At 46.2% G+C, this 25,963-nt stretch overlaps 1 protein-coding gene across 7 annotated transcripts in view; it reads right to left on the bottom strand.

Moving 5' to 3' along the window:
- The window catches only part of rxrba (retinoid x receptor, beta a), an 82,585-nt gene that overhangs the window by 44,497 nt on the left and 12,125 nt on the right, over positions 1-25,963 (bottom strand). For 2 of the 7 annotated variants that reach the window (XM_080196291.1, XM_080196286.1), the window contains exons 2-3: positions 11,919-12,145; positions 3,681-3,837 (exon numbers count right to left, since the gene is read on the bottom strand). In XM_080196291.1, coding sequence (XP_080052417.1) covers positions 3,681-3,837; positions 11,919-12,145 — 384 coding nt within the window. Of the gene's footprint in view, positions 1-3,680; positions 3,874-11,918; positions 12,146-18,670; positions 18,760-25,963 lie in introns of those variants that run through there. The other 5 variants (XM_080196290.1, XM_080196285.1, XM_080196287.1 and 2 more) reach the window with 4 other exon arrangements.

A 25,963-nucleotide genomic window follows, 5' to 3' on the forward strand; every position in this document is an offset into this window, starting at 1 on the left:
ACTCGAGCTCATTCAACATCCTGGAGGTTACCGTAAACCAGAAACTGAACTGCACCAGTCATATAAATACCATGGCTAAAACAGCAGGTCAGAGAGTAGGAATCCTGCAGCGAGTAATTCACCTGACTCTGCAAAGCCAGTCCACCATCCACAAGTCAAGAGTGTGATGGAACACTCTCCACTTGCCTGGATGAGTGCAACTCAACACCATCCAAGGTAAAGTAGTCTGTTTGATCGGTACCCCTTCCACAAGCATCCACTCCCTTCACTACCAATGCAGTGACAGCGTGTGTACCATCTAGAAGTTGCACTGCACCAATCCACCAAGGCTCCTTAGATAGCATCTTCCAAACCCACAACCTCTACCATCTAGAAGGACAAGGGCAGCAGATACCTGGGAACACCACCACCTGGAGGTTCCCCTCCAAGCCACTCACCATCCTGACTTGGAAATATATCAGCCGTTCCTTCACTGTCGCTGGGTCAAATTCCTGGAACTCCCTCCCTAACAGCACTATGGGTGTACCTACATCTCAAGGGCTGCAGTGGCTCAAGAAGGCAGCTCACCACCACCTTCTCCAGGAGCAATTAGGGATGGGCAATAAATGCTGGCCTAGCCAGCAAAGCCCATATCCTGTGAATGAATAAAGAACACACCTTTTTAAGGACAGACTGGTGTGATGAAGCCAAAGGCAAACGAACTCGCAAAGGGAAAGTACGAAAAGCATTTATGATTGGATTCACTGGTTCCTTTTGTACATCTCGCATTGTGCCTGAATGAGAAAGAAAGCAGCAAGGAACCAAGTTTCCCCAGATCAGTGAGAATTTTGCCTGCTTGTCCTCACATTTGACTTGCTACCCTGAAATCTAACCTTCTCAGACCTTTACTCAAGTCACACAGGCCTTCGAGCCTGCTCCGCCGTTCAACAGGATCATGGTTGACTGTAGCTCTCAACTCCACTTTCCTGATTGCATCCCCCCCCCCCAATAGCTCTCGACTCCCTTGTCAATCAAAAAAATGCATCCAACTCAGCCCTGAATATATTCCACGAAGCAGCCTCCACTGCAAAATGGGGATTGTTGTTAAATCAATCTATTGCGATCAACCGGAGCAGGGCAGAAGAAAGACTGGGGAGGGGGGAGTGGAGTTCAACTTTCCTCACCCAGGCAGCTAGCAACCTGGAGGCAACCTGTCCAGAATGGAACAAAATGGCGTCTGTGCCGAGATAATTTCCCCACGGGGTAACAAATTGTGGGGGGTGCTGCCCTCACCTGGGGACTGGTTGCAATAAAGTCAGTTCCCCAGTATTTATACCTCAGTCCCTTTGTGTGTCAACTGTATGATTTTACCCACACCCCACCAACAAATAATAAAACAAAATCTCGTGATTCGATTCCAGATACTGATTGCAGTAAAGTCCCACCACTGGCTGGGGTCGCGAAACCTTACAATGGGTCAAATAGCGAACACGGAACATACTTTTCAACTGGAGTCAACTCGATAGGGTCCAACCACGCGAGGGCAGCATTGGTTGCTACAGGATCTACAGGCATTTAAAGATGCAAGGACTGATTAGGGACAGTCCGCATGGCTTTGTGAATGGAAAATCATGTCTCACAAATTTCACTGAGTTTTTTTGAAGGGGTAACCCAAGAAAGTAGATGACAGCAGTGCAGTTGATATTGTCTGCATGGATTTTCGCAAGGCCTTTGACAAGGTATCGCATGGTAGGTTGTTGCATAAGGTTTAGTCTCACGGGATCCAGGGTGAGGTATCTAAATGGATACAAATTTGGCTTCTTGACAGAAGTCAGAGGGTAGTTGTAGAGGGTTGTTTTTCAAACTGAAGTCCTATGACCAGCGATGTGCCTCAGGGATCAGTGCTGGGTCCACTGTTATTTGTCATTTATATTAATGATTTGGATGAGAATATAGGAAGCACGGTTAGTAAGTTTGCAGATGACATTAAGATTGGTGGCATAGTGGACACTGAAAAAAGTTCTCCAATTGTAACGGGATCTTGATGAATTGTGCCAGTGGCTGACGAATAGCAAATGGAGTTTAATTTAGACAAATGGGACGTAATGCATTTTGGTAGACTGAACCAAGGCAGGACTTACTCAGTTAATGGTAGGGCGTTAGTGACAGCTACAGAACAAAGAGAACCGGGGTACATGGTCATAGCTCCTTGAAAGTGGTGTCACAGGTGGACAGAGTGGTGAAGAAGGCATTCTGTGTGCTTGGTTTTATCGGCCAGAACATTGAATACAGGAATTGGGACGTCTTGTTGAAGTTGTGCAAGACATTGGTAAGGCCACACTTGGAATACTTTGTGCAATTCTGGTCACCCTATTATAGAAAGGATATTATTATACTAGAAAGAGTGCAAAAAATATTTACTAGGATACTACCTGGACTTCATAGCTTGAGTTATAAGGAGAGACTAGATAGACTGAGACTTTTTCCTCTGGAGCGTAGGAGGCTGAGAGGTGATCTTAGAGGTCTATAAAATAATGAGGGGCACAGATCAGCTAAACAGTCAATATCTTTTTCCAAAGATAAGGGAGTCTAAAACTAGAGGGCATAGGTTCAAGGTGAGAGGGGAGAATACAAAAGTGTCCAGAGGGGCAATTTTTTTCATACAGAGGATGGTGAGTGTCTGGAACAAGCTGCCAGAGGTAGTAGAGGTGGGTACAATTTTGTCTTTTAAAAAACATTTAAATAGTTACATGGGTATGATGGGTATAGAGGGATATGGGCCAAATGCTGGCAATTGGAATTAGCTTAGGGGTTTAAAAAGGGTAGCATGGACAATTTGGGCCGAAGGGCCTGTTTCCATGTTGTAAACCTCTATGACTCTAGTTGCTGTTCAGTGACTTGTGGTGACTGTATGTACAGACAGAAGGAGCCGCTGAGCGATGGGGCGTGTATCGCAAACCTTTCGGAAAAGAGACAATCTTCTTTTAAGAACTGCCTCAAAGCCAGCAGACAAAAATCCTTAGAATGTCCCCAGATCGCGCACAGCCGTGACTGCAGCTCAGGATCGAGAGATTAGCACAATTCCAGGTTCATGTCTGTGCCTGGGTTGGCACAGTGGTTAGCTTTGCTGCCTCACAGTGCCAGGGACCCGGGTTCGATTTCCAGCTTGGGTCACAGTCTATGCGGAGTCTGCAAGTTTCCCGTGTCTGCATGGGTTTCCTCCGGGTACTCTGGTTTCCTCCCACAGTCTGAAAGACGTGCTGGTTAGGTGCAGTGGCCATACTAAATTCTCCCTCAGCATACCCGAACAGGTGCCAGAGTGTGGCGACTGGCAGGTTTTGACAGTAACTTCATTGCAGTATTAACGTAAGCCTACTAGTGACACCAATAAATAAACAACCATTCCAGGCACCACCTCTCAATCCTGTCGGATACATAAGAGAGAGAATGCAACATTCCCAGCCATGTTAAGTGACTTTGACTTCAACATCATGTCCCTGTTAAAACATATCACAGTCTCTGCTCTGTCTTGGCTGCCATCTCCTCAGGGAAGGAAGGAGGGATTGGGAGAGGGGAAGAAAATGCGGATAAGCGAACGACGGCTCACTTGATGGGCAATGCAAAAGACCTAAGTGTGGTGGCGAATGGTGGGACTTCATGGCATTGTGTTTAATCAATCTGAATCCCCTTGCGTGCCTTACCTGAAGACCTGTCTCCACAAATAGCACAGATGCGTCTCAGGGATGACGTAGCGGAGCCACCAGGGTAAGTGAGGGCTTGGCTCATCCCCAGCGTGGCGTGGATGTCATCGGAGCTGCTGACAGCATGCAGGCCCGACATGCTCACCGTGGAGTTGATCTGAGAACACAAGACGGCGACGCCAACGTTACTCTCCTATAAGACACAGGAGCAGAATTAGGTTACTCGGCCTATCGAGTCTGCTCCTCCATTCAATCGTGGCTGATATTTTTCTCATCCCCATTCTCTTGTCTTTTCCTCATAATCGCTGATCCCCTTATTAATCAAGAACCTATCTCTGTCTGAAAGACACTCAATGACCTGACCTTCACAGCCTTCTGCGGCAAAGAGTTCCACAGATTCACCGCTCTCTGGATGAACAAATTCCTCTTCATCTCTGTTTTAAAGGATCGTCCTTTTAGCCTGAGGTTGTGCCCTCTGGTTCTAGTTCTTTCAACTAGTGGAAACATCCTCTCCACGTCCACTCTATCCAGGCCTCGCAGTATCCTGTAGTTTCAATAAGATCCCCCATCATCCTTCTAAGTTGAACAAATACAGACCAAGAGTCCTCAACCGTTCCTCATACGACAAGCTCTTCATTCATTCCTGTGAACCCCCTCTGGACCCTTTTCAAGGCCAGCAAATCCTTCCTGAGATACGGGGCCCAAAACTGCTCACAACTCCAAATGGGGTCTGACCAGAGCCTTATACAGCCTCAGAACTACATCCCTGCTCTTATATTCTAGCCCTTTCTACATGAATGCTAACATTGTGTTTGCCTTCCACCTGCAGGGAGTGGTGCAAAACTCTGTAGGAACCTGTGCATCTGACAATTTTTAAAACGGAGGCAGAGGAGGAGGCGGAAGAGGTGGCAGATTGGCCGAAGACCAGCCCCAGGCAGGATTCTGGTATACCCGCCAAAGAAGTGGTGAAGAGAAGCCCCCATGGCAAGTGGGCTTTGAGCCACCAACCTGGTTGGCGAGCTTGCAGATATTACACAGACAGGACAGCGGGATCCCCTGAAGGACTGGTTCCCAAGCAGAATGTGGAACCCCTGCCTCACACCGGATCTCTGCCCACTTGTCTGCCAGTCTGCTTGAGCTGAGAGAGAGAGAGACAGAGCTAAGATTTTACCTGTTAAAAACCTGTTTAAAATAAGTTTAAAGCACTTTACTCTTTGTAGAACTGTTTAAAGCATTTATTTATTGTATTTACTGCTTTAAGAATTCTGAGGGTGTGGTGAAAAGGCATTTGTGGACCAGCCTGCTTTAAATCAGCGCCAGGTTTAAAAGGAGGCCTGGTGTAGACAGCGGGCAGCGTCTGAGCGGGCAGCGGAGTGAGGGGGAAGCAGAGTGAGTTAATAGGGCTTAATATCAAAAAGGGCTTGGAGGAAAAAAGGCCAGGTGAGTTTGTTTGAAAAAAAACAAGGAAAAAAATTTTTTCAAAACTACTACAGCAAGAAACAAGGAAAAAAAAATTTTTTCCCATAAAAAATTACAGTGAATAATGGAGGGGCATGTGATGTGTGGTTTGTGTATGATGTGGGAACTGGCAGACCCCAGGGTCCTTCCCAGTGACCATGTCTGCAGTAAGTGCAGGTTGCTGGAGGAGCTCCAGCTCAAGGTGGATGAGCTGGCCTCTGAGCTACAGACACTGAGGCTCATCAGGGGGAGAGAGGGTGCCCCTAGACTGGCTAAATCTAAGGGTCAGGGACAAAAGGGGGCTGCTGGGAGGAGGAGGAAGGGGGGTGAGGAGCGGAGGCCTCAGCCTCTTAATCTGCATAACAGGTTTGAGGTTCTTGCTTCCAGTCTGGAAGAGGACGAGGCAGGTGAGGTTGGTGAGCAAACTGCACACGGTACAGTGATGCAGCAGGACATAGGCAAAGAGAAGGGGAAAAGGAACGTAGTAGTGATTGGAGATAGTGGGGTGAAGAGTATTGACACTGTCCTTTGTCACAATGACAAAGTGCACAGAAGGGTGTGTTGTCTGCCTGGTGCTCGGGTACAGGATGTCACAGCTGGGCTGCAGAGGAACCTGGAGTGGGAGGGTGAGAACCCGGTCGTTGTAGTACATGTGGGTGCCGGCGACGTAGGCAAAGTGCGGACTGAGGATCTGCGGAGGGAGTATGAGAAGCTGGGAATGGAATTAAAAAGTAGAACCGACAAGGTGGTCGTCTCTGGGCTACTGCCTGAACTGAGTGCAGACGGGCGTAGGGTTGACAGGATAAAGGAAGTGAATGGGTGGCTCAGGGATTGGTGTGGGAGGAATGGGTTCGAATTTATGGGGCATTGGCACCAGTATTGGGGTAGGTGGGACTTGTTCGGGCGGGATGGGGTTGGTCTGAATCGTGCTGGGACCAGAGTGTTGGCGAATCGAGTAAAGAGGACTGTAGACAGGGCTTTAAACTAATTGGGGGGGGGAGGGTGCGAGGGTAGGTGACGCTACGAGGTCTAAAGTTAAGGAGAGGGTACAGGTAAGGGAAGAGGCCGAGGATGTCCCAATTGGTGGCGTTACGGCAAATAGGGTCCAGGTGAAGGCTGGGATGAAAGCGCTTTATCTGAATGCACGAAGCATTCGGAATAAAGTGGATGAGCTGGTGGCGCAGATCGACACAAATGGATACGATCTGGTGGCCATTACAGAGACGTGGCTGCAAGGTGACAGGGACTGGGAGATGAATGTACAGGGCTATCAAGTGTTTAGGAAGGATAGGCAGGAGGAAAGAGGGGGTGGCGTAGCTCTGCTGATTAAGGATAGTATCAAGGTGGTAGCAAGGGATGATATCGGAGCCAAAGAGCAGAACGTGGAATCGTTGTGGGTGGAGATTAGGAACAGCAAAGGGAGGAAGACGCTGGTGGGTGTCGTCTATAGGCCCCCGAATAATGATCTGGAGGTGGGGCGGGCTGTTAACACGCAAATAAGTGCGGCGTGCAGGAATGGGACGGCAGTAGTTATGGGAGATTTCAATCTGCATATTGATTGGTCGACCCATGTTGGACGAGGTGGGCTCGAGGAGGAGTTCTTGGAATGCTGCCGGGATAATTTCCTTGAACAGTGTGTGTTGGAGCCGACGAGGGAGCGAGCTATCTTGGATCTGGTGCTATGTAATGAGGCGGGTAGAATTAGGGACCTTGCGGTGAAGGATCCTCTTGGAGAGAGTGATCATTGTATGGTGGAGTTTCTGGTGCAGATGGAGGAGGAGAAAGTGGGTTCCCGGACGCGCATCCTTTGTTTGAATAGAGGGGAGTATGGTAGGATGAGAGAAGAATTGGCGAATGTGGACTGGGGGAATGTGTTGGAAGGTAGGTCTGCTGAGGAGCAGTGGAGGATCTTTAAGGAGATCTTTCTTGGTGCTCAGCAGAAATTTATTCCGATGGTTAAAAAGGACAGTAGGAAGAGAGGTAATAAGCCGTGGATAACGAAGGAGGTGAAGGAAAGTGTTAAATTAAAAGCGGAGGAATTTAGAGTAGCTAAGAGCAGTGGGCGAGAAGAGGATTGGGAAAGGTTTAAATGTCAACAAAGATTGACAAAGAAGTTGATAAAGGAGGGTAGGAGAAGCTATGAGGCTGGGCTAGCACTTAATATAAAAAAGGATAGCAAGAGTTTTTATAAATATATAAAAAGGAAGAGGCTGGCTAGGGTGAACGTTGGTCCTTTAGAGGATGAGAAAGGGGAGCTAGTGGTAGGGGATGGGGATATGAAGGTCTTGAATAACTTTTTTGTTTCTGTCTTCACGGAGGAGGACGTGAATAATTTGCCGGGTGTTAGCGATGGAAAGGTGGTAGGAATGGAGGGTCTTAATGACATTACTGTTACTAGAGAGGTGGTGCTCGACAGACTGGAGGGGCTGATTGTGGACAAGTCCCCAGGACAGGATGGAATGCATCCGAGGGTTCTGAAAGAAATGGCGGAGGTGATAGTGGATGCCTTGGTGGTTATTTTCCAGACGTCGCTGGATTCCGGGGAAGTGCCGGAAGATTGGAAAACGGCTAATGTTACGCCGTTGTTTAAGAAGGGTGCCAGGCAAAAGGCGGGGAATTATAGGCCGGTTAGTTTAACGTCTGTGGTAGGTAAAATGTTAGAATCCATCATTAAGCAGGAAATTGCGAGGCATCTTGAAGGGAATTGCTTGATAGGGCGGACGCAACACGGTTTCATTAAAGGGAAGTCGTGTCTGACAAATTTACTGGAGTTCTATGAGGATGTGTCTAGGGCAGTGGATAGAGGAGAGCCGGTGGATGTGGTCTTTCTGGATTTTCAGAAGGCGTTTGACAAGGTACCTCACAAGAGGTTATTGCAGAAGGTCAGGGGACATGGAGTTGGGGGTAGGGTGTTAGCGTGGATAGAGGATTGGTTGTCAAATAGGAGGCAGAGAGTGGGGGTCAATGGGTGCTATTCGGATTGGCGGATGGTGACTAGTGGGGTGCCCCAGGGGTCGGTGCTGGGGCCTCAGCTATTTACCATTTATATAGATGATCTGGAGGAGGGAACCGAGTGCAGGGTGTCGAAATTTGCTGATGACACCAAGATTGGGGGAACGGCAAATTGTGCGGAGGGTGTGGAGAGTCTGCAGAAGGGTCTAGATAGGCTGGGCGAATGGGCCAGGAAATGGCAAATGGAATTTAATGTTGGCAAGTGTGAGGTGGTCCACTTTGGTAGGAAGAATGGTAGGAAGGACTATTACTTACGTGGCGAAAAACTGCAGCAGGCGACGGTGCAGAGGGACCTCGGGGTCCTTGTGCATGAATCGCAAAAACCCAGCTTGCAGGTGCAGCAGGTGGTCAGGAAGGCGAATGGGATGCTGGCCTTCATAGCGAGGGGGATTGAATATAAAAGTAGGGAGGTCTTGCTGCAGCTGTATAGGGCATTGGTGAGGCCGCAGCTGGAGTACTGTGTGCAGTTTTGGGCGCCGCACCTGCGCAAGGATATTTTGGCCCTGGAGGGAGTGCAGAGGAGGTTTACTAGGCTGATACCGGAGTTGAGGGGATTGAGCTATGAGGAGAGGCTGAATAAACTAGGCTTGTACTCGTTAGAGTTTAGAAGAATGAGGGGAGATCTCATTGAGACGTATAAGATGATGAATGGGATGGATAGGATAGAGGTGGAGAGACTCTTCCCGCTCAAAAAAGACAGTAGGACTAGGGGGCACAGCCTCAAGATAAAGGGGAGGCGGTTTAGAACGGAGTTGAGGAGGAACTTCTTCACTCAAAGGGTGGTGAATCTCTGGAATTCTCTGCCCGTTGAAGTGGTGGAGGCTGCCTCGCTAAATATTTTTAAGAAGCGGGTTGATGGGTTTTTGATAAGAGAAGGGATTAAGGGTTATGGGGAGAGGGCGGGAAAGTGGAACTGAGCCACGACAGATCAGCCATGATCTTATTGAATGGCGGGGCAGGCTCGAAGGGCTAGATGGCCTACTCCTGCTCCTATTTCTTATGTTCTTATGTTCTTATGCCCCGGGCTACCAGCAGGTTACCTCTCTTGTGGCCTACATCCACTTCTTGTTCCTGAAATGATGGATCTGCTCGCCAGCCTTGGCTCGGTTGGCAGCCCTCTTGCCTTGCAGTCAAAATGCTACAAGTCCCATGTTAATGTTAAGCTGCACCATTCAGGTTCAGGATAAATCTGTCACTAAAACCATTAAGTATCTGGAGCACATAAAAATGGGGATTCCTTCTGGCCCCAGACCATCAACCTGGGCTTCCTGATAACTACCCCTACACGATGTTTTTCCTGAAGTACCCCTCACAGAGAAATCATAGAATATCTACGAGCCAGCGAGTCCCCCACAGGCCCTATCCCCGTAATCCCATGTATTTGCCCTGCTAATCCCTCTAACCTACCCATCCCGGGACACTAAGGGGCCATTTATCATGGTCAATCAACCTAACCTGAACATCTTTGGAGTGTGAGGGGAAACTAGGGCATCCGGAGGAAACTCACGCAGGCACAGAGAGAACCCGCAAACTCCACACAGACAATGACTCGAGCTGGGAATCAAACCCAGGACCTGGAGCTGTGAGGCAGCAGTGCTAACCACTGTGCAGCCCCTACATCTGGAGAGGGAGCAGAGCAGATTTGCCAGCAATACGAGGAAAGGGTGATCAGCCTGGCTCACATTTCCCTCGAAAGGGAAAGTGAAGGGATAGTTCAAACAATGCAAGGTTTTGACAGCGCTTGGCTTCAAGAGGATATTCTGTGGATCAAAAGGACATTGGCGTGTTTGTCCACAGATCTCTGAAGGCAGAAGAGCATGTAAGAAGGGTGGCGAAAGAAAGCATATGGGACACTTGCCTTTTTCAATCAAGGCACAGATTACAAAAGTATGGAATCATGTTGGAGTTGTATAGAACTTTGGTGAGGACAGCTGGAATACTGCGTGCAGTTCTGGTTGCCACATTATCAGAAGGATGAGATTGCACCGGAGAGGGTGCCAAGGAGATTCACCAGGATGTTGCACAGGTGGAACATTTAATTTATAGAGAGAGGTTGGATAGGTTTACATTATTTTCGTTGGAGCAAAGAAGACTGAGGGGCAACATAATTGAGGCGTTCAAGATTATGAGGGATATGGAGAGTGGATAAGGGGCAGCTGTTCTACTTAGCTGAAGGGTCAGTCATGAGGGGACTAGTGTTCAAGATGAGGGGCAGGAGGTTGAGGGGAAGACGTGAGGAAAAGCCTTTTTAGCCGTGAGTGTTGACGGTCTGGAATGTGCTACTTGGGAGGGTGGTAGAGGTGGGTTGCCTCAGATTCTTTGAAAAGGACCTAGATGAGCACTCGGCATGTCATAATATTCAGGGCTATGGGACAAGTGCTGGCAAATGAGATTAGGTGGGAGTTCAGGTGCCTCACATATGTTGGTGCAGACTCGATGAACCGAAGGGCCTGTTCCGCGCTGCATGATTCCATGAAGGAGTTAACTGGGTGTTTTGCCATGCCAAGGGGGCTACCCCCATTTCCTACACTGTAACAGTTCTTAGAAAGAAAACCTTCCAGGGCCACGGGTGAGGCAGCAGAAGGTGCTGTCTGACTGCAAACTGTTCTCACCTCATAGTGGAAGGGTCACAACTGGAGGCCATAGGTGCACAATAGTCACCAAGAAATCCACCACGCAATTTAGAGAAACCATCTTCACCCAGAGAGTGGTGAGAGGGACGAACCCGCGACCACAGGAAATCGAAGGGAAGATCCTAGGTGGATTTAAGGGGAAGCTGGTTAAGTTGTGTGGGTTAGGATTGGCCATGTTAAATTGCCCTTAATGTCAAGGGGATTAGCAGGGTAAATATGTGGGGTTATGGGGATATCTTGGGCAGGATTGTCATCAGTACAGGGTCGATGGACTGAATGGCCTCCTTCTGCACTGTAGGGATTCTATGATTCAATGGGGGAGGGGGAATATCAAGCTATGTAATTGTTAGGTGAGGAGGGGGTGCAGGCTGAGTGTTGCATAAATGCCAAGATGGACAGGTTGGGCCACATGACATGCTTCCGCGCCACGTAATCCGAGTCAAGAAGCCTTCGAGCACAAAATACTCCCTAATCCTGGCACAACGGCACAGTGGTTAGCACTGCTGCCGCACAGCGCCAGGGACACGGGTTCAATTCCAATTGGGTACTTTGTGTACGTTGCATATTCCCCTCGTGTCTGTGTGGGTTTCTTCCAGGCACACCAGTTTCTTCCCACAGCGGATTTGGAGGATTGGCCATGCTAATTTGCCACTTGGTATCAGGAAGATAGCTAGGGTGAATGCATGGGGTTATGGGGATAGGACCTGGTGGGGGGGGATTGTGGTTGGTACAAACACAATGGGCCAAATAGTTTCCTTCTGCACTGTACGATTCTATCCAGCAAATTGGATTACAATCCTATTGTTGAAATAAAAAAGGCACATGCTGTCCAAGCTTTTCATCTTACACTCATCAGGACATTTCGCAAGAATACCCAAATGTAAAAGGGACAATTTATAGCGCACGAGTAGAGAGTGCTGCTCGGTTGGGAAGTGGACTCTGATTGGTAGAGAAGTTGCCATGGAGAATACACCAGGGGACCATTAACTGCCAATACTCAAGCTCTGTACCATCAAACGACTATTTGAACAGAACCAGAGTTGGTGAAATCCCTCTTAAAACAGCTACAAAACCTGCGAACATAAGTGGCTGGCAATCACGGGGAGTGGGGTAGGTGGAACAAATGCCTTCTTACCTGTGGACTACTGACTGGCCCGTAGCCCAGGGAAGGGGTGGAAGGGAGAGTGGGCGAGCCCAGGGAAGAGCTGATGACGGAGAAGTGCGAGCTGATACTACTGACGGGTGAGTTCACGGAAGACGAGACTGCTGAGCTGATAGTGGACGAGTGCAGGGGAGGAGAGCTGCTCATGGTCCGCCGCTGTTGTGGAGAATTCACAGAAGAGCTGTCAGGGCTCCCACAGTCTGTAGGACAAGAACACAGCAGCAACCCTTATAACAGGGAGAGCATCGCAAGGACACCTCACTCTTCCATCATCACATTATCGGAGTCCAAAGAACAGGCTTATCCATACACAGGACTCTTATGTACATACATACACACACGCACCCTATATATATCACAGCCTTTTATGCATACATACATTGTACATCACTGTATTCATAATGGTCTTTTATACACACACAGAATATCACACTGTCTTTTACACACAATCTTTCATATATGAACAGTATATCACCTGTACTTTACACACACACAGCATATCATACTGTCTTTCACACACACAAACACGCAGTATATCACACTGTCTTTCACACGAATGCACAGTATATCACACTGCCTTTTACACACACACTCTCTTTAACACAGTTTTTTTTTTACACAGTGTATCACGCTATCTCTTGCGCAGGACGTCACACCGTCTTGCACACACACTCAGGACGTCACACCGTCTCGCGCACACACGCAGGACGCCACACCGTCTTGCACACACACACGCAGGACGTCACACCATCTGGCACACACACGCAGGACGTCACACCATCTGGCACACACACGCAGGACGTCACACCGTCTTGCACACACACGCAGGACGTCACACCGTCTTTTACATATGCACATAATATATCACACCGTTGTTTACACACGCACACAGCATATCAGTCTTTTACACACACACAGTATACCACACACAGTCTTTTACACACAGTATATCATACTGTCTTTCACACACGCAAGTAGTATATCACTGACTTTCACACGCACACAATATATCACACTGTCTTTTACACACACACACACACAGAGTATATCACACTGTCTTTTACACACACACAAGTATATCACACTGTCTTTTACACACACACACACACACGAATATATCGCACTGTCTTTTACACACACACACACACGAGTATATCACACTGTCTTTTACTTACACACACACACACACACACGAGTATATCACACTGTCTTTTACACACACACACACGAGTATATCACACAGTTTTTTCCACACACACACACACACACACACACACACGTATATCACACTGCCTTTTACACACACACACGAATATATCACACTGCCTTTTACACACACACACACACACACACACACACACGAGTATATCACACTGTATTTTCCACACACACGAGTATATCACACTGTCTTTTACACACACACAAACGAGTATATCACACTGTCTTTTACACACACGCACGAATATATCACTGTCTTTTACACACACACACACACGAGTATACCACACTGTCTTTTACACACACACAAGTATATCACACTGTTTTTTTACACACACACGAGTATATCACACTGTCTTTTACACACACACGAGTATATCACACTGTCTTTTACACACACACACACACGAGTATATCACACTGTCTTTTACACACACACACAGACGAGTATATCACTGTCTTTTACACATACACACACACACGAGAATACCACACTGTCTTTTACACACAAACACACGAGTATATCACACTGTCTTTTACACACACGCACGAGTATATCACACTGTTTTTTTACACACACACACGAGTATATCACACGGTCTTTTCCACACACACACACGAGTATATCACACTTTTACACACACACACACACGAGTATATCACACTTTTACACACACACACACGAGTATATCACACTGTTTTTTTTACACACACACACACACACGAGTATATCACACGGTCTTTTCCACACACACAAACGAGTATATCACACTTTTACACACACACACACAAGTATATCACACTTTTACACACACACGAGTATATCACACTGTCTTTTACACACACACACACACGAGTATATCACACTGTCTTTTACACACACAAAGTATATCACACTGTCTTTTCCACACACACGAGGATATCACACTGTCTTTTACACACACACACAGAGTATATCATACTGCTTTTACACACACACACACACACGAGTATATCACGCTTTTACACACACACACACACACGAGTATATCATGCTGTCTTTTACACACACACACACGAGTATATCTTGCAGCCTTTTACACACACACACACACACAAGTATATCACGCTGTCTTTTACACACACACACACGTATATCACACTGTCTTTTACACACACACGAGTATATCACACTGTCTTTTACACACACACGAGTATATCACACTGTCTTTTACACACACACACACACACACACACACGAGTATATCACACTGTCTTTTACACACACGCACACGAGTATATCACACTGTCTTTTACACATACACACACACACACACACACACAAGTATATCACACGGTCTTTTACACACACACACACACACACACACGAGTATATCACACTGTCTTTTCCACACACACACACGAGTATATCACACTTTCTTTTACACACACACACGAGTATATCACACTGTCTTTTACACACACACACAAGTATATCACACTGTCTTTTACACACACACACACACACACGAGTATATCACACTGTCTTTTACACGCACACGCACGAGTATATCACACTGTCTTTTACACACACACACACGAGTATATCACACTGTCTTTTACACACACACACACGAGTATATCACGCTTTTACACACACACACACGAGTATATCACACTGTCTTTTACACACACACACGAGTATATCACGCTTTTACACACACACACACACGAGTATATCACGCTGTCTTTTACACACACACATACGAATGTATCACACTGTCTTTTACACACACACACACAAGTATATCACACTGTCTTTTACACACACACACACACAAGTATATCACAGTGTATTTTACACACACACACGAGTATATCACACTGTCTTTTACACACACAAAGTATATCACACTGTCTTTTCCACACACACACACACGAGTATATCACACTGTCTTTTCCACACACACACACACACACGAGTATATCACACTGTCTTTTACACACACACACGAGTATATCACACTGTCTTTTCCACGCACACACACACGAGTATATCACACTGTCTTTTACACACACACACGAGTATATCACACTGTCTTTTACACGCACACACACGAGTATATCACACTGTCTTTTACACACACACACACGAGTATATCACGCTGTCTTTTACACACACACACACACACACACGAGTATATCACACTGTCTTTTCCACACACAGACGAGTATATCACACTGTCTTTTACACACACAAAGTATATCACACTGTCTTTTCCACACACACACACACGAGTATATCACACTGTCTTTTACACACACAGAGTATATCACGCTTTTACACACACACACACGAGTATATCACGCTGCCTTTTACACACACACACACGAGTATATCACACTGTCTTTTACACACAAAGTATATCACACTGTCTTTTCCACACACACACACACACACACACGAGTATATCACACTGTATTTTACACACACACGAGTATATCACACTGTCTTTTACACACACACACGAGTATATCACACTGTCTTTTACACACACACACACACACACACACACGAGTATATCACGCTTTTACACACACACACACACACAAGTATATCACGCTGTCTTTTCCACACACACACACGAGTATATCACACTGTCTTTTCCACACACACACACGAGTATATCACACTGTCTTTTCCACACACACACACGAGTATATCACACTGTCTTTTACACACACACAGACGAGTATATCACACTGTCTTTTACACACACACACGAATATATCACTGTCTTTTACACACACACACACGAGTATACCACACTGTCTTTTACACACACACACAAGTATATCACACTGTTTTTTTACACACACACGAGTATATCACACTGTCTTTTACACACACACACAAAGTATATCACACTGTCTTTTACACACACACACACACACACGAGTATATCACACTGTCTTTTACACACACACACGAGTATATCACACTGTCTTTTACACACACACACGAGTATATCACACTGTCTTTTACACACACACACAGACGAGTATATCACTGTCTTTTACACATACACACACACACGAGTATACCACACTGTCTTTTACACACAAACACACGAGTATATTACACTGTCTTTTACACACACGCACGAGTATATCACACTGTTTTTTACACACACACACGAGTATATCACACGGTCTTTTCCACACACACACACGAGTATATCACACTTTTACACACACACACACACGAGTATATCACACTTTTACACACACACACACGAGTATATCACACTGTTTTTTTACACACACACGAGTATATCACACGGTCTTTTCCACACACACAAAGTATGTCACACTTTTACACACACACACACACAAGTATATCACACTTTTACACACACACACACGAGTATATCACACTGTCTTTTACACACACACACACACACACGAGTATATCACACTGTCTTTTACACACACAAAGTATATCACACTGTCTTTTCCACACACACACGAGGATATCACACTGTCTTTTACACACACACACACACGAGTATATCACGAGTATATCTTTTCCACACACACACAAAGTATATCACACTGTCTTTTACACACACACACGAGTATATCACACTGTCTTTTACACACACACACGAGTATATCACACTGTCTTTTACACACACACACGAGTATATCACACTGTCTTTTACACACACACGAGTATATCACACTGTCTTTTACACACACACGAGTATATCACACTGTCTTTTACACACACACACACAAGTATATCACACTGTCTTTTACACACACACACGAGTATATCACACTGTCTTTTACACGCACACGCACACACGAGTATATCACACTGTCTTTTACACACACACACACGAGTATATCACACTGTCTTTTACACACACACACACACACGAGTGTATCACACTGTCTTTTACACACACACACGAGTATATCACGCTTTTACACACACACACACAAGTATATCACGCTTTTACACACACACACACACGAGTATATCACGCTTTTACACACACACGAGTATATCACGCTGTCTTTTACACACACACACACACGAGTATATCACACTGTCTTTTCCACACACACACGAGTATATCACACTGTCTTTTACACACACAAAGTGTATCACACTGTCTTTCCCACACACACACACACACACGAGTATATCACACTGTCTTTTACACACACACACATACGAGTGTATCACACTGTCTTTTACACACACACACACACGAGTATATCACACTGTCTTTTACACACACACAAGTATATCACACTGTATTTTACACACACACACAAAGTATATCACACTGTCTTTTCCACACACACACACAAGTATATCACACTGTCTTTTCCACACACACACGAGTATATCACACTGTCTTTTACACACACACACACGAGTGTATCACACTGTCTTTTACACACACACAGAGTATATCACGCTTTTACACACACACACACACACACGAGTATATCACGCTGCCTTTTACACACACACACGAGTATATCACACTGTCTTTTCCACACACACACGAGTATATCACACTGTCTTTTACACACAAAGTATATCACACTGTCTTTTCCACACACACACACACACACACACGAGTATATCACACTGTCTTTTACACACAAAGTATATCACACTGTCTTTTCCACACACACACACGAGTATATCACACTGTCTTTTCCACACACACACACACGAGTATATCACACTGTCTTTTCCACACACACACACGAGTATATCACACTATCTTTTCCACACACACACACGAGTATATCACACTGTCTTTTCCACACACACACACGAGTATATCACACTGTCTTTTCCACACACACACACGAGTATATCACACTGTCTTTTCCACACACACACACGAGTATATCACACTGTCTTTTACACACAAAGTATATCACACTGTCTTTTCCACACACACACACACACACACACGAGTATATCACACTGTCTTTTCCACACACACACGAGTATATCACACTGTCTTTTCCACACACACACACGAGTATATCACACTGTCTTTTCCACACACACACACGAGTATATCACACTGTCTTTTCCACACACACACACACGAGTATATCACACTGTCTTTTCCACACACACGCACGAGTATATCACACTGTCTTTTCCACACACACACACACACACAAGTACATCACACTGTCTTTTACACACACACACACACACACACACAAGGTATACCACACCATCTTGGACACACACTCACCATATACTACACCATTTCATTCACACAGCATATCACACTGTCCTTTACACAAGATTTCACAGTCTTTTAAACACACACACTTAACATCGCAGGGCTTGCACACACAAACACAGCATACTGTCTTTTACACATATACACCTATGTATACCATTTCTCTGTGCACGTTGTATCTATCAGTTTTTCTCACACACACACAACATTAATAAATAAATCACAGCATTATACCCTGGACATTCACCAGTCAGAAGAACAGCCGTGTGATAATCAGATCCAAATGCCACCCATACCGCTGGCATCACAAGTGCAGGCAACCCAAATGTGGAAACTTCCCCCTCTCGCTCAACCGTTAACTACTCAGTGTCACGTGTCTGCTTTCACAGGGGAAGTGATTTGACTCACCACATTACACTGATTGTACTGTCAAATGTTTGCACGCAAGCCGGGGTTTCCGCACACAGCCCACTCCTTCCACGGACTGACAGCAGTGCCCAGAGACATTCATCAAACTGACATCCTGTGCAGAATTAAATCTGCAATCACACAAATTTCTGAACCCAATTTTACAGCCTCATGGACAAATACCTCAGGATACATTGTGGAGGGAGCTTTACTCTGTATCACCTCGTGCGGTAGCTATCCTGGGAGTGTTTGGTGGGGATAGTGTAGAGGGCGCTTTACTCTGTATCTAACCCCATGCTATACCTGTTCTGGATTTGATGGGGACAATGCAGAGGGAGCTTTACTCTGTATCTAACCCCGTGCTGTACCTGTCCTGGAAGTGTTTGATGGGGACAGTGTAGATGGAGCTTTACTCTGTAACTAACTCCGTGCTGTACCTGTCCTGGGAGTGTTTGATGGGATCAGGGTAGAGAAAGTTTTACTCTGTATCTAACTCCATGGTGTACCTGTCCTGGAAGTGTTGGATAGGATCAGGGTAGAGAAAGTTTTACTCTGTATCTAACTGCTGCTATATCGGGTTGAAGTTACTCTTGATTGATGATCTCTGATATTGCCCCTTGAGCTCAAACAGCTGCTACAACAATAAGCAGAAGTGTCTGTAATTTGTTTCCAGGAATGGCAGAGGAAGGGGACATCCCCCGCACTCTGACGTTAGTTAGGCAGCACCCCCTCGAACCGTTGCCTATCTTGTCCACACACACACTTCCCCCTCTCTGTCTTGATTACTGCAATGGTTTTTTTTCCCCTCTGGATGTTCCCTCTCACCCGTGTTCCAGTACTCCCTCACACTCCTTTCTCCTCAGATCTGAGCCCGCTCTGTCGGTGCCCTCATACCTTCTGCTTTCTCTTGCCTGCCTTCCTCCCACAATGTACCACTGGAGAGGATCAGAAGGAAGTAAAACAGAACTTGCATTTTGATCGTGACCTTTCATTAGCTCACAACATCCCCTGATGTCCTTTCAAGTGTAGACGCTATAGTTTGACTGGAAATTTGCAACCAATTTACACACAGCAAGCTCCCACAGGCAGCACTTTGACAGCCATCGGGAGTGTTTGATAGGGACAGTGTAGAGGGAGCTTTACTCTGTATCTAACCCCATGCTGTACCTGTCCTGGGAGTGTTTCATGGGGACAGTACAGAGGGAGATTTACTCTGATGGAGATGGAGTATAGGAAAGAGATATAGAATATAGTGAATTAGTGGGACAACAATAATCTTTCCCTCAATGGCAGTATGCTTTGTCTGTGCAAGAAACAACAGTTTTCACTCTATACTAACACATGTAACAATAACAAATCAAGTCAAATTCTGTGTGTCCATTAGATCAAAAGACACAGGAGTAGAATTAGGCCACTCAGCCCATTGAATGGCAGAGCAGAGTCAATCATAGCTGATATTTTTCTCATCCCCATTCTCCTGCCTTTTCCCCATAATGAAGCATGGGTGGCATGGGACTGGGGTAAGCATGGTAAGAAGTCTCTCAATGCCAGGTTAAAGTCCAACAGGTCTATTTGGTAGCATGAGCTTTCAGAGATGCTCCTTCTTCAGGTGAGTGGGGAATTGTGTTCACAAACAGGGCATATATAGACACAACTCAATTTACAAGGTAATGGTTGGAATGCAAGTCTTTACAGGTAATCAAGTCTTAAAGGTACAGACATTGAGTGGACAGAGGTTTAAGAACAGGTTGAACTTACACAGGTTAAAGAGGTTATCTTGTAAATTGAGTTTATGTCTATATATGCCTTGTTTGTGAACACAACTCCTCGCTCACCTGAAGAAGGAGCAGCACTCCAAAAGCTTGTACTACCAAATAAACCTGGTAGACTTCAACCTGGTGTTCTGAGACTTCTAACTGTTTTTTCCCAATAACCCCTGATGCCTTTATTAATCAAGAACCTATCTATCTCTGTCTTAAACACACTTAATGATCTGGCCTCCACAGCCTTCTGCGGCAAAGAGTTCCACAGATTCACCACTCTGGCTGAAGAAATTCATCCTCATCTGTTTTAAAGGATTATCCCTTTAGCCTGAGGTTGTGCCTTCTGGTTTTAGTTTTTCCTACTAATGGAAACATCCTCTCTATCCAGGCCTCTCAGTAAGTTTCAATAAGATCCCCCCACACCCCAAAACTTCTAAACTCCAACAAGTTCAGACCCAGAGTCCTCAACCGTTCCTCATGCGACAAGCTCATCATTCTAGGGATCATTCTTGTGAACCTCCTCTGGACTCATTCTAAGGCCAGCACATCCTTCCTGAGATACAGGGCCCAAAACTGCTCACAATACTCGAGATGGGGTCTGACTAGAGCTTTATACCGCCTCAGAAGTACGTCCCTTTTTCTCTGTATTCTAGGCCCCTCGACATGAACATTGCATTTGCCTTTCGAACTGCCAACTGAACCTGCACGTCAATCTCAATGGCCAAATATGGCACTTCGTCCACTCAAGCTTTTGACATCCAACTCAAATGGGATTGACGTGGCCCTCAAATTGATATTCCACCTTGGGGATGGCATCCGTGACCCTGATGCAATCCCTCAGAACCACGTGAGTGGAGCTCCAGTCTGGATTATGGGCAAAAGTCTCGGCAGCCGAGGAAGGCCAACTCACTGGACCACGAACAGCACCTGTGACTGTGCATGGAGCACACCGCAGGAGGATGAGGGGCATCGTACTAGCAGGCAGAACGAGGAGGAGGGGAACCACAGGCTCGAGGCGAGAGAAGGGTTCCCCTGACATTGTGTTGAGCCAGCCAGGAAACCGAGGCAGACTCCAGGACCCGGTGAGCGCGCTCACTGCTTTCTTACCCACCACTCCCAGCTTCCAATTCATCCAGGCTGCTGCCAGTCACGATCCACTGACCAGTCAGCAAAGGGCGGCAGGTCAAAGGTCAGCCAGAGGCTGGCGCCCGCACCTGGCAGAAACCTCCTCCTCCTCGCTGAGCATTCTGAATTGAAGGCTGAGCAACTTTGTCTTGTTAAAAATCACAGAAATTGTTACAGCATGGGAGGCGGCCATTCATAGAACCCTACATTGCAGAAGGAGGCCATTCAGCCCATCTAGTCTGCATCGACAACAATCCCACCCAGGGCCTACCCCCGTAATCCCACATATTTAGCCTGCTAATCATTCTAACCTATGCATCCCGGGACACTAAGGGCAATTTAGCATAGCCAATCCATCTAACCTGCACATCTTTGGACTGTGGCAGGAAATCGAAGCACCCATTGAAAAAAATTACAGCTCAGAAATAGGCCTTTTGGCCCTTCTTGTCTGTGCCGAACCATTTTTTTGCCTGGTCCCACTGACCTGCACTTGAAACATATCCCACCCAGAGGAAACTCATGCAGACACAGGCAGCAGTGTTAACCACTGTGCCAACCGTTCAGCCCATCATCTTTTGTTATTCTGGATGGTTTGATGAGAAACCAATACATGCGAACCAGCGTATGTACATACAAATTAGGAGCAGGAGTCAGCCACTCTACCCTTGAGACCACCCCACCATTCTATCAGACCGTGGCTGATCAGGCTATGGCCTCAACCCCACATTTCTGTTGACCCCCAATAACCTTTCACCCCCTCATGAATCAAGAATCTACCTGGTTCTGCTTTGAAAATATTCATAGATTCTCCTTCCACTGCCCTTTGAGGAAGAGGGTTCCAGAGACTCTCAACCTTTTGAGAAAATAATTCTCCTCATCTCGGTGTTGAATAAATGACCCCTTATTTTTAAATAGTCACCCCTAGTTTGTGCTTCCCCCACAAGAGGAAGTATCCTCTTAACATCCAGACTGTCAATATCCCTCAGGATCTTAAGTTTCAATCAAGTCGCCTCTTACTCTTCTAAACACCAACAGACACAAATCTAAGCAATGCCTGTACCAGCTATTTGCCTAGTAAACCTTCTCTGAACTGTGTCCAAAGCAGTGGTTGTGGGTTTGGAAGGTGCTGCCTAAGGAGCCTTGGTGAGTTTCTGCAGTGCATCTGGTAGATAGTGCACATTGCTGCCACTGTGTGTCAGTGACAGAGGGAATGGGTGTCAAAGGTGGTGCCAATCAAGCCGGTTGCTTTGACCCAATGTCAAGCTTCTTGAGTTGTTGGCAGTTCCACTTGCTAACTGAGGCAAGAGCTGACATGAGGGACGGCACACAGTGGCTAGCACTGCTGCCTCACAGTGTCAGGAACCCGGGTTCCATTTCCGGCTTGGGTCACTGTCTGTGTGGAGTCTTCACGTTCTCCCCAAGTGTGCATGGTTTTCCGCCAGGTGCTCTGGTTTCCTCCCACAGTTTGAAAGACGTGCTGGTTAGGTGCATAGGGAGAATTTCGCACAGCCAGTTTACCTGAGCAGGTGCTAGAGTGTGGCGACTAGGGGATTTGCACAGTAAGTTCATTGCAGTGTTAACGTAAGCCTACTCGTGACAATAATAAATGAACAATAAAATAAACTTAATGACCTAACCTCCCTGCTACCAAAATCAGTGGGCTTCAATGCAAACGGGGTTTGAAAGAGAGAGAATGAGAGGGGGAGAGTTGTTCACTCACCGCTTTTTGATACTGCGAACTCGACTTATTTTCGGATTATACTGCAACAGCCCGCTGGCCTGTTCTTTCACAGGCCGTTGTGGTCGCTCAGACTGGAGTTTGTTCTACAATGCTACTGAACTGAGGCAGGGCGAATTCTTCAGACGGCAAGCATTCAAAGAAACCACAGTAGTCACAGGGGTGGCACGCACACGAATATATGCACAGGGAGAGGGAGCGGGGGTGGGGGACAGGAAAGAAAAAGCAGACAATGCACCTGTCACACCTGAATCAATGCAGCTTCCGGACCACTTAGTTCCAAATAGCAGCAGCAGACCACACTGAAACACCGAGGCAACTTTAAAGGTGGCTGTTCCTGCCTTCAATGGCTGCTTGCTGCCTGTGTGAATACTCACCAATCCAGTGCCCACCACCCCCAACACACATTACAACTCGTATTCATCAACAGCAAGGTCACCCCTCGCTTTTATCTCTCAGTCTCAGCAATACAAAATCCTGAGCGGAGCAATTGTCAATGGCAGTCTGACACCCAGCCACGTGAAGAGATGATAGGAGAGATTAAATAAAGGCTAGAAATACTCAGCAATATGCAGGCTGCAACCGTGCGGGCAAGGAAAAAATAGAGTTAACATTTCCGACCAATAACCCATCATCGAAACTGGGAGAGGACACAAAATGGAACAGCTTCTGAGCAAAAAAAAAGCATCCTTTCCGGATGTGTCACAGCTTTATATGGCTCCTGCTTGAACCAAGACCACAAGAAACTATGAAGGGTCGTGAACATGGGGAACAGATGGGGAGGTGGATTTGAGACCAAGAAGAGATCAGCCACGATCCGATTGAATGGTGGAGCAGGCTCAAAGGTCTGAATTTCCCTACTACTGCTTCCTCTGTTCCAGCTTAGCCCAATCCATCACTCAAACCAGCCTCCCATCCATTGACACTTCCCGCTGCCTCGGAAAAGCAGGCAGCATAATCAAGGACGCCACACACCCAGACATTCTCTCTTCCACCTTCTTCTGTCAGGAAAAGGACACAAAGGTTTGAGATCGCGAACCAACTCAAGAACAGCTTCTTCCCTGCTGCTGTCAGACTTTTGAACGGACCTACCTTTGTTGAAGTGGAAATTTTTCCTGCTTCTTGACTGTGGTAGAGAGACTCAACAAAATTCGTTCCAACAAAACAACTTATCTTTATTTCTGAAGGGCTGCACGCAGAATTGGCAAAAACTTGAGTTCAGAGAGTCGTCATTACGACTTGCTAATTCTGCTCTCAAGTCCACTCCTACATAAAGGGTCAATTCAACAGTTATACCTTTTTCGTATCAGTTTACATGACTTCAGGAATTCAATTAGTAATTGAAATAATAGCAACATCATTAATTGTGTTATAACCCAGAGACCTCCGAGACCTCTGTGTCTCATCATTCATACTTTTATCTTGTCCTTTTGATAGAACAGAAGAAGGCCGATGACTTTGTCATTTCTGACCTTATCTCGCCTCACTCATACATCACTAGGTCATGTGGAATCAGCCTCATCAGGTCTTGACCTTCTCTGTTTTATTCATGTCTTAGGTTATGCGGAGTCAGTGTTCCTTATTTTGTACCAAATACTTGACCAATTTTCCCATCATACCACTATTTCATTCTTTACACCCTATATTCTGCATCCTTCCCGTTCCCTCTCCCCTATGTACTCTATGAATGGACTGCATAGCATGCAAGGAATACTTTTCACTGTATCCCAATACATGTGACAATGATAAATCAAATCAAGCCTAAAGAAATAATGTATGGATAGGTGCATGAAGGGCAGGATACTGGCCTAGACCTCTCCCCAGTCCATGTGGTCAGTGCTTTCAACTCTCCCCAGTCCACCCCTTTACCAGTTTCCCCAAATTCTATCCACCATCGCCAAGGCATAAGTCAGGAGTGTGGTGGAATACTCCCCACTTGCCTGGATGGGTACAGCTCCAACAACACTCAAGGAGCTCAACACCATCCAGGACAAAGTAGCCCATTGGATTGGCATCATATCCACAAACATTCACTCCCTCCACCACTGATGCACAGTGGTAGCCGTGTGTACCATCTATAAGATGAACTGTAAGAATTCACCAAGGCTCCTTAGGCAGCCCCTTCCAAACCAACAACATTTGAAGGACAAGGGCAGCAGATACCAGGGAACACCACCAACTGGAGGTTCCCCTCCAAGTCACTCACCATCCTGATCTGGAAATATATCAGCCGCTCCTTCACTGTTGCTGGGTCAGAATCCTGGAACTCTCTCCACATCTACACCTCAGGGACTGCTGCAGGTTGAGATGGTGGTTTACTACCATCTTCTGAAGGGGCAATTAGGGATGAGTAATAAATGCTGGGCCCAGCCAGTGATGCCCACATCCTGAGGTAGAATAGTAAAATTAAGTTTCGCTGACTTCTTAAAGATGGGAGTTGTGTTGGGAGCACACATGCCACAGGTACCAGATTCTCGGCTGTAGCCTCATGTG

The sequence above is a fragment of the Carcharhinus amblyrhynchos genome, chromosome 9 (assembly GCF_965287045.1).
Source record: "Carcharhinus amblyrhynchos chromosome 9, sCarAmb.v2.hapA, whole genome shotgun sequence".
In the NCBI taxonomy this organism is placed as follows: Eukaryota; Metazoa; Chordata; class Chondrichthyes; order Carcharhiniformes; family Carcharhinidae; genus Carcharhinus; species Carcharhinus amblyrhynchos.